The sequence below is a fragment of the Taudactylus pleione genome, unplaced genomic scaffold, assembly GCF_031769625.1.
Source record: "Taudactylus pleione unplaced genomic scaffold, aTauple2 ptg000333l, whole genome shotgun sequence".
Classification (NCBI taxonomy): domain Eukaryota; kingdom Metazoa; phylum Chordata; class Amphibia; order Anura; family Myobatrachidae; genus Taudactylus; species Taudactylus pleione.
In genome coordinates this window covers 9361429-9376269 of record NW_028284734.1, presented here as the reverse complement: position 1 = coordinate 9376269, position 14841 = coordinate 9361429, and the positions used below count along the sequence as shown (strand labels likewise).

At 43.8% G+C, this 14841-nt stretch overlaps 1 protein-coding gene across 1 annotated transcript in view; it reads left to right on the top strand.

Moving 5' to 3' along the window:
* Nucleotides 1-3606, top strand: part of MARVELD2 (MARVEL domain containing 2) — a 34917-nt gene extending 31311 nt beyond the window's left edge. The window contains exon 7 of the mRNA XM_088443776.1: nt 2971-3606. Coding sequence (XP_088299902.1) covers nt 2971-3090 — 120 coding nt within the window. The 3' untranslated portion in view covers nt 3091-3606. The remainder of the gene's footprint in view (nt 1-2970) is intronic.
* Nucleotides 3607-14841: the final 11235 nt, after the last annotated feature.

Below are 14841 nucleotides of genomic sequence, written 5' to 3'. Positions count from 1 at the left end.
TGAATGTAGGTGCCTGCCTCACCACAATCTCTCCAGCAACGATCAGATGCTAAGTGATACATTCTATGCAGGCGAGTAGGTACCAGGTACCATCTGTAGTATATCTTGTAGGCATTTTCCTTTATTAAGGTGGAAATAGAAGATTTGGATACCCTCTCCCATACCACAGACCATGTATCCTCATCTGGTGGACTCCCCAAATCTTTTTCCCATTGAAGTTCATGGCCAGGTGTATCTGATAAATTAACATTCAATAAAAGATTATAGATGACAGATATAATACCTTTCATAAGAGGATTACGGAGACATAGAGACTCATAGGGTGTTAAAGATCTAACAATTGAATTAATGGGAAAAGAGTTAATAAAGTGACGTATTTGAATATAAGTAAAAGTATTAACAGAAGATATATTAAATTTATTCTGTAGGGAATCCAGAGGGGCGCATCCATCCGACTCACAGAGATCCGATACCACTCTGATACCACTTTTAATCCATGGAGAAAAACGGGCAAGGTTGAAACCTGGGGAAAATGCTGGGTTCGACCATATAGGGGTAATGGGGGATGGGTAGGTGGTGATGTTAAAATGGGATTTACAGTAATCCCATATAGAGCATGTAAAGGAGATGACCGGGTGTGAACGAGCAGATATGAAGTTACTTTTTGATTAGTATATCACAATACATATTCAAGAGTATAAAAGAAACAGAGCTCGAGTATTATAATACGATACATTTATTTATGTGAGACTGCGCATTAATGACCACGAGGTATTTACAAATATTTTCATTATATATGTTACATTATCCGGGGGGAGATAGTCCAAATAAAGTTCCCATTTCTTATGAAAGCGTGTAATCCCTTTTTCTATATCAATTAAAGCTCTCCTTCTCTCAAAATATAGAATAAAAAGTAGTTCAGTTTTCACCATACCAATCGATGGTGGGTTCAGGGATAGCAGAGCCGCAACTAGGGGGGGGGCTAGAGGTGCACATGCCCCGGGTGCTGGAATGCAGGGGTTGAAAAGGGATGACTCAGCCCCTGCACACCCCGTGCAGTCTTGTAGTGCGCAGTGATTTGGGGGCTGCAGATTCCATGCGGACTAGCCGTCCGCATGGGCTCTGCTGAAAACGGCCATCCAAAAATGGACGCCGCCAAGGAGGAGACAGATGCTGGAGGTCCTACTGGACCTCTAGTGTCCGTTAGGCCAGTGCAATGCACATAGCGTTCCCAGAAGTGCCGGGAATGCTGGCGCTGCCGGGAGAAGATGCAGAAAGCTGCATCTTCTCCCGTGAAACCCCCTGGCAATGAGCATAAACCCCCTGGCAACGAGCATGAAAACCTCTGGCAATGAGCATGAATCCCCTGGCAACGAGCATGAAACCCCTGACAACAAGCATGGAACCCCTGGTAATGAGCATAAAACTCCTGACAACGAGCAGGTAATTTTAAGTAATTAGAAGCCTTACTGTGGGGCATAAAATGGTGTCAGGGGCAAATATGTAAGTGGCACTTTGGTAATAGGCATTACAGTGTGTGGCATAATGTGAAATGGGCATTACGGTGTGTGGAATAATGTATGTCACTATACCAAGGATGTCTAACTAGTGCACTGCCTTATGGATGAGCAAGGACAAAATTCAGGTACGGGAAGGGAGGGGGCGCAAAATTACCTCCTTGCACTGGGTGACAGATATCATAGTTTCGGCCCTGGGGATAGCCATTTCTGTAAAATAGCCTTTCTAGCAATTGTAATCAGTAAAGACAAAAACGGGATATATTCTTTAGGTAAGGATGACTGAATCCAAGGTGTAAAATCTATTAGCAATAATGGAGCCCAATAAAAAGGTAAAATAAGTTTAGTCATATCCACAATAAAATTATGAAGCTTACTCCAAAACTTTTTGACCTCTGGGAATATTCTTAACCACTTGAGGATTCTGCACTGTGCTCTTGCAGTCATCTTTGAGGGACAGTCACTTCTATGGAGAATGGCAAGTGTGCTAAACCTTAATAGATAATTTGTCTTACATCAAAGCTTTTACAGATACTTTTGTAACCCTTTCCAGCTTTACGCAAGTTAACAATTCTTGATCATAAATCTTTTGAGATCTGCTTTGTTTGAGGAATGAGTTACATCAGGCAATGCTTTCTGTGACCAACAAACTGAAAATATGTGAGTGGTTCTTATAGGTCAGGGCAAATCTAGCCAACACCTCCAATATTGTCTCAATGTTCAGACTCCAAGTTAGCTCCTGGCACCAGCTGGGTTTTTTTTTTTTTTAAAGAAGTCTTCAGCTTATGGGTGCATATACTGTTGCCAACCTATACTTTGACAGTTAAAAAGATGCATTCAGTGTGGACTACAAAAGTACTGTAATTTTTTGTCTTATTAGCTTAAAAAAAATGTTTTGTCTATTCTTGTGACTAAAGCTGGGTACACACCTGGATGACCAGGAGACTCAGCATTGAGATGTAACGATATATCCCATCACCATACACAATGCATGATTCGCTGTACGACAGTGCAATATATTGTTAGATGTCTAATGTAACTATATTGCTTTGTCCATGGCATCATCCTATTTGATGTGCAACACGTCGGATGGGAAGATGTATTCAGGGTACGCACTATACGATAGTCGTTCAGATCCATTGCGGACAATTTATATTAGATTGTGTAACCAGCTTTAGATGATCAGATCGCATTTTATGACCAATTTCTGCAGAAGTCCGTGTAATTTATAAGGGTTCACATACTTTTTCTTGCCACTGTACGTTCTTAATTGGTCTGGCCATGAAGCCGTTAAACATACAAATAAGTTATATCTTTATATTTTCCATTTGAAATTTTGTTTTTATGTGAATACCCTTTTTTTTGCAAGAATAAAATGTTTCACTAAGCAATCAAAATTATTTTGATTTTAAATTTTTTATGTATTTGGTTTTTTTTTTAAATAATTTTACAGGATCCTACATTTTTGGAAAAGAAGGAGCGCTGTGAGTACCTGAAGAACAAGCTCTCCCACATCAAGCAGAGAATTCAAGAGTATGACAAAGTCATGAACTGGAACAGTGGATTTTATTAGATCTCTGTTGGGAAGTCTTCCGTTACAGTCCATTGTCTGTAATTAGCATCATGCGACTTCAACAATCCCTTCTGTCTTTTAAAAATTTCCGTATTTGTTTTTACACACTATTTTTTTTCATGTACATATTTTACTATCCTATGATGAATATTTCCTATTAGTTAAATGAAGAATATAGATTTTAATGTATGAGTGAGAGTCGTGGTTATATTTACAGTAGAAAAGATGCGATAGAGCAATGTTTTTGTTTTTGTTTTTTACTTTTTTATTTGTGAGGGTTTTCTTTTATTATTCTTATAAAAAGGGAAACACTACTCGTAACTGTACATTTCACTTATTGTAGCCACCAATTAAATGGACCCAACCATACAGCGGTAATACAGTTTAGATGTATTTTATGACGCATAAAATTTAAATAATAACTGTTATCTACATATTTAAATTGGATAGCAATCCATGCTGCTGTCACCAAAATAGTAATTAAATATATAAAATGTTTAACAATTTGCCAGCAAATCTGTCCTACAGTTTGTATATGTTTTTGTTGTCGTTTCAATTCAATTTCTGCTTTGTTTTAAGGCTTTCTCTCACTCAGAATTTAATTTGTCCTCATCTCGCAGCACCCAAAGAAAGCTGCACTCCCAGGTAGGAGTCAGATTAGAGTACTTCCCTTAGTTAGTTTTCCATTTATGTAGTGTCTGCAAGTTCAAGTAATGACATGGTCATTAACTCTACCTATACATTGAGGTTAATATTGTAATTGTGTAGCTCTGGAAACTATATGTGTACAAAGAAACATCCATTATGTACTAAAGCACTTAGTGTGTAAACACAATGTGAATAAGCAATAACTACATGCAGTAAGCTACAAAAGAGCTGTTTCCTATTGCATCATGAATACAAGCACATGCTTGTAATATGTTATTCATGGACTCTTTTTGAAGAAAATATGATTAGTACTACTAGAAAAATCTAATCTGTAGTGAAAAGACTAGCTTAAATAAAAATAGATGAGAGAGAGAGAGAGAGACACAGACAGACAGACACACAGACACACACACAGACAGACACACAGACACAGACACACAGACCACATGGCTCGCAGAGGACACGGAATCTGAGAGCTCCGTCCTCGCACATTGACCTCCTCCAATGTCTCCGATTGTGGACGGAGCGGTCCACTCCAGGGCGACCTACTCAGGAGCCCATACATGGACTCCTGTACTTGTGGCCTGCACCTGGGCAGCGTCGGCACGCCGGCACATGCAGCTCAGCCTCAGCCATGGAGACTGCAGGCATTAGCCGCTGCTAGTTAGTATGACTCCTATGCCATCTAACCCTCTCCCCTGCATCCACTGGTGGACCTTGTTTGTTCTTTTAGCTTTGCTACATGTACAGGGAGCTGCCATTTTACCTCTGGCCCACCACACTTATAGACCTACTGTAATTCCAGGACTTTGCTTCAATCACCCAGCCTCTTTTTTTTTTTTTCTTTCTTCCTTCCCTGGGTTTCAACTCCATGGGCTAAGCTGCTCTGTTATCAGAGGATTGTTCTGTCGTCATCCTTCGAGATCTGCTAATCCACTTGCAATGATGTCATTGTCTGTGTCACCAGGTCTCCAGTGCATCTAGTCATACGTTTAGTGGCTCTTCTATCAAGGAAGACAACCAAGGAGAATGGGACTCTGTGAGCACAGTGCTTCCTCCTGATGCTAATGCGACTCCTATACTGTTTCATATGTGGTGGGCAATTCATGGCACAATGGCACCACTGACTCAAGCTCAGGCGACTTATTTTAAGGAAGCTATTAAAGATTTAATTGATCAGTTACTGCAAAAATTTCACCAAGTGGAGATAAACACAAGATCGGAGAACATATGCAGAGCATTTCTACTGTATAGCAAGTTTCATTCCTACCACATCAATAGCTACAGATGGTCCACAGCATTGATTACCCGGACAATAGTTCCAGGCACAATAACCTTCGCCTTGTTGCCTAATATTAAAGGCCTTTTTTAATTTCTTACATCTGATGTGCCCGGCTTACTTAATGTGACACAGGACCTGCGTTACTATGAAATAGAGAGTGCACATTGCTTGGGTCCTACCAGGGACCCGATGGTGTCATAACTCTGCAATGTCATCTTTAAGTTACGCAACTATTCTCACAAATATACTCTATTGTCTGATTGACACAATCCTATGGTCAGACCATCAACTTCTCCTATTTTATTTCTACTCCATGGAGGTTTTGTACCCAGCTTGTCTTATGATAGCAGGGACAACACAGATTTTGCCACTGTTCTCAAACTTTCTTAATGGAGGAAACCCAATAACAAGATTTTTTTTTTTCTTAGGGGCTGTCGCTGCTCCACATCCCCTGCATCTGGAATGGCACCCTGCGGCCAGTAGCGTAGCTTCAGTAGCGTCCAAAGGATGAAACGGGCATGCACACCGCAGTGTGTAGAGCCGCCCGGGAAGTCTGGGCAGTTCTACGCTCTCTCCTGCCAATAGCTCGTTCCCTCTTGTGACATGTGTTTGGGGTGGGGGGCTGGCACAGGGCACCGGAAAGCACTGCTCTGGCGCTGGATACCAGATGTAAGTTATTGTATTGTCTCCAGTATATGGCCACTGTGATGGAGTCTCACTGATTGAGACACAATAAACATACAAGCCCAATGGAAACATCTGGTCTGATGGATATGTTTGCACTATGTGATCTCCTCCTTAAATAGGAGGGGAGAGAGTGTATATGGGCTGTGGATTGATAAGCACTGCTCTATTTGAAACCTGATTTTTTTCTCCTTCATCCACTAGGGGACACTGGAGTTCAAGACAGTGGGGTATAGACGGTGGTAGAGCAGAGCCTGGCACTTTAAATAATTCTTAAGTGTGACTGGCTCCTCCCCCTCTATGCCCCATCAGCCCCAGTTTTTAGAATGTGCCCGAGAGAGCCGGGGCTGAGCTCCAGCCCACTCTTAGTATTTTTTCTTTTATTTTCAACTTTATTTTAATTTCTAGCTTTCACAAAGCATTGAGGACAGGCTGACAGAGTACTGCGTCTGTCAGCCTGCTACATGGAGGCATCAGGTGACCCGCCACCACTAAAAAAGAGTGCGTGTCGGAGTCCCAGGCACCCTGGCAGTAGCTCAGGGAGGACACGCCACAGCTTAATATAGAGGCTGTGTCCGTGCTTCCGAATGCCTAGCCGCAGCCCTGATGCCAGCAGTGGTAAGTATAGCTCTGTTCCCCTTATGGGGAACGGAGTTTAATCTGCGGCCCCTCCACCCCCTCCCGGGCTCATGTGGTATATACTGTAGTATATCCCCTCCTGGAATCCTGTTATAATGCCGCTAGCGTTATTACAAGGGGCGGAGCTACCGCGCATAGAGCGCGGATAACTGTACAGGGAGACTGTTCAGACAGTCTGTAACGTTGCTACCTGCAGCATGCCTGATCCCTGCACGACTGAGCGCTGTCTGACTTAATAGAGCCTGACAGCGCTCTGTTTGCGGCTCTCACGAGAGCCGAATCCTCCCTCTGCTCTATCCCCACGGGGAGGGAGCCTGCTGGTCCCCGCTTCTCCCATAAGGGACTCTACATTGTGCACCAATTGGCCGTATGGCGGGGCTTAGGGAGCTGCTCAGCGCGGCTGTTCCCTGCCGCGCTGGTGCTTGTAGAAGCACTGGCGCTGGCTTCTGCACACAGCCGCCGGAGAGCGAGGCTGTTCACAGCGCTCTCGGCTGCGGGTTGCGGCGCCGGTGCTTGTATGAAGATTGCAACGGCGCTGTCTATTTCATTCTCGCTCCCCCACTCGCATTATGCCTACAATACATTGTTTGCGCCCCGCCCGCTTATTTATAGTGGGGGCAGAGTCTAGTCCATGCTGGCGTGCACAGATGCCGCCATACTCCAGCGAGTATTATTTGCATATGCACCTGCCTTAAAAGGAGCCGGGGCTTATTGCCAGCATCACCTGCATCCTCACTCTGGAGTTGTGGGGGGGGGGGGGGTGCAACCCTTAACAGGGTTGTGGGTTTTATTCCCAGTACGGCCCTAGCTGTTTGGAGTTTGTATATTCTCCCTGTGCTTGCATATGCGCTTCTACCGTTTTTTCTTTACTTAAACCTACAGCACCTGGTCTTATTAGGTTTAACGGCACAACTGTGGAGTTTCTACTTTAGCCTGCAGTCCTTATAGAGATTCTGGCTCTGCCTCATCTCTGTTATATTGCAAGTAGTTCCCCTACGGAACTGGGCAGTGTACTGGTTTAATATTATACATTAAAAAAAAAGGGGACCCGCCGCCACTATTATAGAGTGAGTGTCCAGGTCCCAGGCACCCTGAAGCACAGGGAGGAACATGCCACAGCCTAATATAGAGGTTGTGTCCATGCCACTTTGCCCACCACATATCTATCAGCGCCTACGGCCACACGCCCGATCTCGTCTGATCTTGGACGCTAAGCAGCGCCAGGCCTGGTTAGTACTTGGATGGGAGACCGCCTGGGTATACCAGGTGCGACAGGCTTATTACATTGAACATCTGGGGCAAATATGCTTGATGTGTAACAGAATAATGCAGTGTGTTTCTTGCATCTATAGCTGCCAGAGATCACTCTGCCTAAATGTGTATAGTATGCATAGTCGGGGCCACTGTTCTGGCTGCTGCCAGAAATTACGGTTATTGCATATCTTTAACCCAAGGTTAGCACAAGGGTGCGTCCCATCCCCAGGCTTATGCCTCACATTGGCTCGCCTTAAGAATGAGCCGTACTCTTCTCATGCACATATGTGGCTGCACATATGTTAAATCTCAACAGCCTTCGGTGCTTACCTTAGAAGGTATGCATCTGTGCATCTATATGGATTTATATCTTATTTATTCCCTTCGGCAGCACACACAAGAAGTAACGTATGGCCGTTGTGGTGGTTGGCATTGCTGTCTCACATCACTGAGGTCATCTTTTGATTTCCATCATCTAGAGCCAGAATGGCACACCTGATAAGGCGAGTACACCGGTAACGGAAGAGTCCCAGGATCACAATCAGTCTGGGATAGTACGTTGCTAACATTTCCTGCCCCAACGCCGTAGCAGAATGACTGCCACGCGCGGCACATGAGTAGTCTCCCTGTGTGGAGGTAAGCCACATGTATGTATATACTTGTATTTTATACTAAACCCTGCGTTAAGAACTGGGGCTCAGTTCCTTCTAACTATTGCCCATGTTATTTTTCAAATTATATCGTCACCTACTAATCTTGTATGTATGGACGCGTAGGCATGTAGGGATTTATGTGTGTGTTATATATAAATCTAGTGTATATAGTATGTGTGTGTGTGTATATATATATATATGTATATATATATATATATATATATATATATATAACTTCTTATCCTTACCATTAAAGCAGGGGTAGGATATGTTCTTCTCAGTTTTATGTCTGATACCTAGCATATTTAAAGAGGATGCTGCGATTGGAGGCTGGACTCTCCTGATCTGGTAGTTGTTCTATAACTCCGCTTTACACCATCTCTCCCTAGGGATAGGGTGGTGTGTGTATAAGTATATAATTATGGATATGTGTAGGTATGCCTATACTTCCACATTCATTAAGATACATATTATTCCACGTCTGGAAAGCTGCCAGGCTTTACCAGAAGCTGTCGGTTATATCCATACATATTATATGGTGGCTCTATAGATTAGAGTCATGTTCTGCAGCTTACATAGGATAGTCAGACTCCTACGGCATTGCTTCTAGTATGGACTCTATACATGTCCTGGGGCCTTCCTGTTTGTCCACACATGTATATAAGGATATGTACTTACACCCGCCTCGGGTTATAGTCCTGTTTCCGTTAGTCTATACCTACGGCATCCACTTCGGGGGACCTATTAATTACAACTATACTCTAGGGCGCACTTAGTAACAAACTTGTAAGACACTAGGAATGCAATGTGTGTATATATAGTTATAGCATGCTGATCTCCTGGTGCGGGATATGTGTGTGTGTGTGTGTATATATATATATATATATATATATATATATATATATATAATATACATATATATAATATAATGTAGCGTGCTGATCTCCTGGTGCAGGAGTTTGACAAGTGACTTACTATGTCGGTACTAACTCTTCCTTTCAAAGAGTTTGCCTTTTCATGCAGCTATGTTTATGTGTGTGTATGTGTATATATACTGATATATTCCCATTCCTTGTATGAATTTTCCTAATAATTGGAGAAATCTGTTTTTGGCCCTGACTGGCGTTATCACTACAGATATCTCTTCTTTACTTGGGATAATTAACGCATTCTATGTCTATGTACAGGTACCTTTCTCAGTATCGATTCTGGTACCTTATATTATTGTCTTGTCGCATATCTCAATAAAATAGGTATCTGAAGGTCCCTTGGGTACATTTCCTATCAGTACATAGAGAATCCAGGATCTATTCCATCCTCATGGCTTATTTAGTTAATTTACATGAGGCCTAGGGCCACCCGCCGATATAGGCAGGGTCTGGCCTGGCTTGTATCAGATTGTGGGCGTAATACACAATTCACCATTATAAGTGTAAGGATACACTAGCAGACCGTTTTTGGGGTATGTGTAATCTCTATATGGATACATATCCCTAATGGAACAGGCTCAGGTATAGCGTCCTGTTCTACGACCTTCTTGTGTCCATTAACAATTTGCTAGTTTCTACAGTATTTTCTTCTGCAGCATCTCCAGACTGAAGTCCGTGCTGTAGAGCATTGATCTTTGCCCACTGAGGCTACTCTCTGTACCTGACGTGGTGGTTTGCTGTGAGATGAATAAGGTCAGTGACATCCTACATAGCATCCAGAGGGCTTCTGGTCGCTCACAGGTAAGCGGGCTTACCCCACTAATGCCTCGGAAGATGCTTTCTTTTTCATGCATCCTGACATAGCTGTTGTTCTCTCTTACGCACCCTAGCTGCTGTCCTAGCAGCCTTCAGTTCTTTTAAATCAGTTGGTTGTACACTTTAGAGCTTTCCTGGTGTGTGGGTGCATAATTGCAACATTGAGATTTGTGACCCTATTCTACTGGAATCTGTTGGGGTTATGGACTGAAGTACATCTATGGGCTAATGCACATCTTTACTATAAAGTGTGACAGTCTCTATGTTCCATACAGGGGGCCTGGTTTGTTTCCTGTTCAGTATCTGTTGATAACTTCATCTCACTGACAGGTACCTCAATGGTACCTTCATAGTTGTCCTAGTGCTTTAGCCTTGCGGATGGGATACTTCCCTATATTGGTAGCTCTCCCTGGGTGGAGGTGACATCCGTGCTCTTTTTCTGCTAAGGGTATCCTGGGTGTTTTCATACTATGTTCAGGCCAGTAGTTGGTACTGATTACACTCTACCATCATGTAGGAAGTTGTCTGCTGTTTGACAGGATGGGTGGTACTGCCGTCTGACCCACTGGAAGGAATTGTAGTCTCAATCCTCTCGTATCCGCCTCTGCCTCATGCCCAGTGGGATCTCCACTCGTTGACAACTTCTATGGTCTAACCTTCCACTGGTTACCAACCCTTTAGTTGTTGGACCTCGAGAATGGTTCAGGGCGACTGTTAAGTCGTGACTCTTGCCTCCTTGTTTGCTTTGTTAGGAGTCTGTGGACAGGTTCAGCTCTGTCTCTGTATATTGGTCTCATTATACTTTTATCTATATGATGTCCCGCAGTGCTGGGATTCTGCTGTCAGAGACTGTTGCAGCTTCCTGTAGTTGTCGCTGGTTCGGTTTTCTCGAGTTTTGTTCTCCTGTTACTGCCATTCTATGGAGTCTAGTTGGGGTTTTCTGCTCCCAACGGTCTTGCTTGGTCTGTTTTTGGCTGAGCTTACGGTGTTCTGATGCTTCTTATCTGCGGGTACTCTCTCTAGCCGTATTCCATTGAATTAACGCTGTAAGTTGTGGAATGTCTGTGACTGTTCAGCAAGGAGCTCTGATTGTCTCCTGGCTCTACGACATGCCTCCAGTCTTGGGCTGTCCCTGTTTCGGTTGGCCGAAAGGTCGGCAAGTTCTCCGCGCTTCCCACCCGGGAGGTTGGCTTTGGGACGTCCCCACTGTCTTGAACTCCAGTGTCCCCTAGTGGATGAAGGAGAAAACAGGATTTTGGTACTTACCGATAAATCCCTTTCTCCGATTCCACAGGGGACACTGGACGCCCGGCCAGCGCTGCGTTCCTGCCGTTTTGTTGGGTCCTTATCTAGTTGTGTGACTGCATGTGTTCCCTGCAGTGTATTCCTCTGTTCTTCTTCAGTCGGTATTGTTCCGTTCTGTGGTCTTCTCCTTCTCCTCATTTTCCTGTTGTCTACCGTCTCCTCTCGGGCTCAGTTCTTAAACTGGGGCTGATGGGGCATAGAGGGGGAGGAACCAGTCACACTTCAGAATTATTTAAAGTGCCAGGCTCTGCTCTACCACCGTCTATACCCCACTGTCTTGAACTCCAGTGTCCCCTGTGGAATCGGCGAAAGGGATTTATCGGTAAGTACCAAAATCCTGTTTTTTTCCTCTATATATATACACTGTATCTATATTAATTCTAATCCCACACTTCCTCAACCTCTCCCTAAGAATTTGTGTCTGCTGCAAATCTGTTTGTTTGCGTGTAAAGGTGCATACACACATAAAGATTTTGTGTCCAACCATCCAACTAGTTGATTGGTTGGAATGAAAATCTGGTAAGGTATAACAGCAAATGACAATCATCAATTTGCTCCCAAATGCCGGAAAATGGACAAAAACTGTTGTTTGAACAAATTGTTTAGATCAAACATTTAACAAACTTGTCTGATGCCCATTTTCATCTGTTTCTGGCATTTAGGAGCAAATTGCTGATCATCTGTTACCATACATTACCAGATTTTCATTCCAACCAATCAACTAGTTGGATGGTTGGACAGAAAATCTTTGTGTGTACCCAGCTTAACTCACTGAAAACATGATTTCAGAATTGTCCGGCTAATCCTACTGAATTAATTACATGTATAACTTTATCTACATGATATAAACATATTCTATCTGATTATTCTTTGAACTGCAGAGAATATGAGCTCCTTTAATTAACAGGTCTTAATACAGTTTTTCATAGTTCAGTACTAACATTCTGCCCATATGTATATTTATCTGGCTGTATTTCTTGTTTTATCAGAAGTACAAATAGGTTTTATCAGAATGACAGACACCAGTGCCACACTCAAATCAATTTGCTTTTGATAAGTAATGTACATACCTTTGTACTGTTAAGATTGTTAAAGGTAAGATTACATGACCTCTGCAATGAATACCTATCCATTAAAGCACCAATCCTAGGCACAAATTAATCACTGCGGCAGATTATTGGTATTTGCTATTTCCACATTCTTTTCAGGCATATTGATTTATAACTCTGTACACGATAATGGACCACCATGGCAAACACAGCTGTATGGCACTCTCTCTGTGCTCTGGGCCTGGTTCAGTGATAGACGCTAATGCAATCACAACTGCATTCTCTCACGGAGTGCAGTAGCTAAAATATGCCAATGCCTTCCAAAGCACAGCCGAGCATAGGGACGCCCAATGCTGCCTTCTCATATCCGTCTGATGACATACAACAGCGCGAACATCGGCGCACATCGGCCAGTCACGCGGCATGTAAGTCAAGTCTGACCAGCCGCAAACACTGCAGCTCTTATGACACGCAGAGAGGTCACATGCTGTGAAGGCGATCGCAATGGCTAATTTATGAACACCTATGAAATGGCCTCACACATCTTTGGTTTACTAACCGCCCCCTGTTACCTCCCCCAAACTCTGGCTACCTGTCATTCACTTTGCGAATGGTTCCTATGTACAAGCGTAATCGCGATGCAATGCTGAGCGTGCGCAATACCAAACAATCGCTCCACCTATGAAAGAATCGGCATTGTATTTCTTGAATCAGGCCCTCTGATGACTTGCCTCATATGTGAGCCCTTGTCAATGTAGCTGCCTGTGTCTGACAGCCATACGTGTTTCATTTCCAGAGAGGTTTTAAAAAGGACATCTTAATTTTTCCTAGCTGTACAAATGATTAGATGCCTGCTTAAAAGGCACTTATTATTACCTAGATAAAAGAATAAGTGCTTCAAGGCGTACCAATATTAATAATGTATGTAAGCAATGCAACCCCTATATAGTGTGCCTCTGTAGATATTTACCACACATACTCAAAAATATGTTTATCTACCACACACGCAAATATTAGACTCTCCAACAGCTACTCACAGACATACTCCTACAGGTCAGCTAACTTAATGAGATTTTGGCAAGTTGCTTAACACAGCTTTAGAGAGATCTCTCTCCTCTGTCTCCCTTTCTCCCTCTTATATAAAGTCCCAGTTAGGGGTCTGTCTTCATTTTGATGGGGGTTTCAATATTCTATACAGCATTGGTCAAGGAAGGTTTAGGTGAATGAACCATTTATCTGTGACAAAAGGGAGCCTTCTACCCTTCACATCACATCCCAGTGGCCGGGACTCACGAGCTGCAGGGCAGCAGCAGGCGAGGTTTTGGTGAGAAGCAGGGGGTTGTGGCAGGAGTGAAAGCCGGGGCTTGTGGTGAGATGCAAAAAGCTGTGGTGAAATGCAGGGGGGAGGAGTAAGACGGAGGCTGATGTGAAATGCAGATAGTAGTAGTAAGAAGCAGGAGGTGGTGACATAGCGTAGGTTGTTATGAGATGCAGGGGGCTGTGCAGAGATGAAATTGCTCCTGTTAGAAAAAAAAAAATACATAGATAGATATAATATATATAATGTAAGCAATGGGGAAGTTGTAGATGGGAGCTCTGTATATCCCAGGTCTGTAGCTGCTGTCTGGTGGTAATCCAGACTAGTGAGGAACCTTGATTGGCAGACCACCTGTGAGAGGCTAATAAAGGATTGTCTGTTTTTTTTCAATCACTTTCTGACTGCCTCTGGAGCAAGCTGCTGGCTTGCTGAAATACATCTTAAAATGAATGCGTGCTATACTGCTGTTTTTTGGGGAGTTGGACCGTAGGTCCTTCCATCCATAGAGAGGGAAGCATTTTGTATAAGAGCCACTTAGGAATTATGTTTTGTTTTGTTTTACTTTTGCTGCAAATAAAAATAGCTGAGGCTATTCATACCAAACTCCTTGGGCTGGTGGGCTGTGAATTGGAAGCTGTGTGGAAAACTCTACGTCTACCCCTAGAAGATGGCACCGCATATCCGATCTTACCACACGTGGTTGAGAATGCAAGCATTTGCACTTAAATTGCAGCTATGAAAATTTAAAGGGACAGGCATCCAATTTTTATTTTTATGCTATTAATCTGTGAAATCCATGGAGGATGCCATTGTCATATGCTTAGGGGAGACAAATTCTGCATCTCCCCCACACCCAGAGCCAGGCCCGCCAAGAGCCGCGGCGGGCCCGGGGTAACGGGGTGTGGCCTAATCGCGGGAGGTGTGGCCACGCCCCCTTCCTGAAAAAAAGCGGCGCTGAGGAGGGGGGGCGCTCTGAGCCCCCTCAGCCCTGCTCAAAGCCAGGGGGGGACGTGATCAGTGTAATTGCATCCCCACCACAGGCATAGGAGACTGCTGTGGCTGCTGCTCAGGAGCCACGAGCAGTCTCCCACTGCAGCTGCTGTGGGGGGGGGGAGAGGCGGCGCCAGACCCGGGCCCCTCAGGAAGCCCGGGCCCGAGTAATCTGTACCCGCTC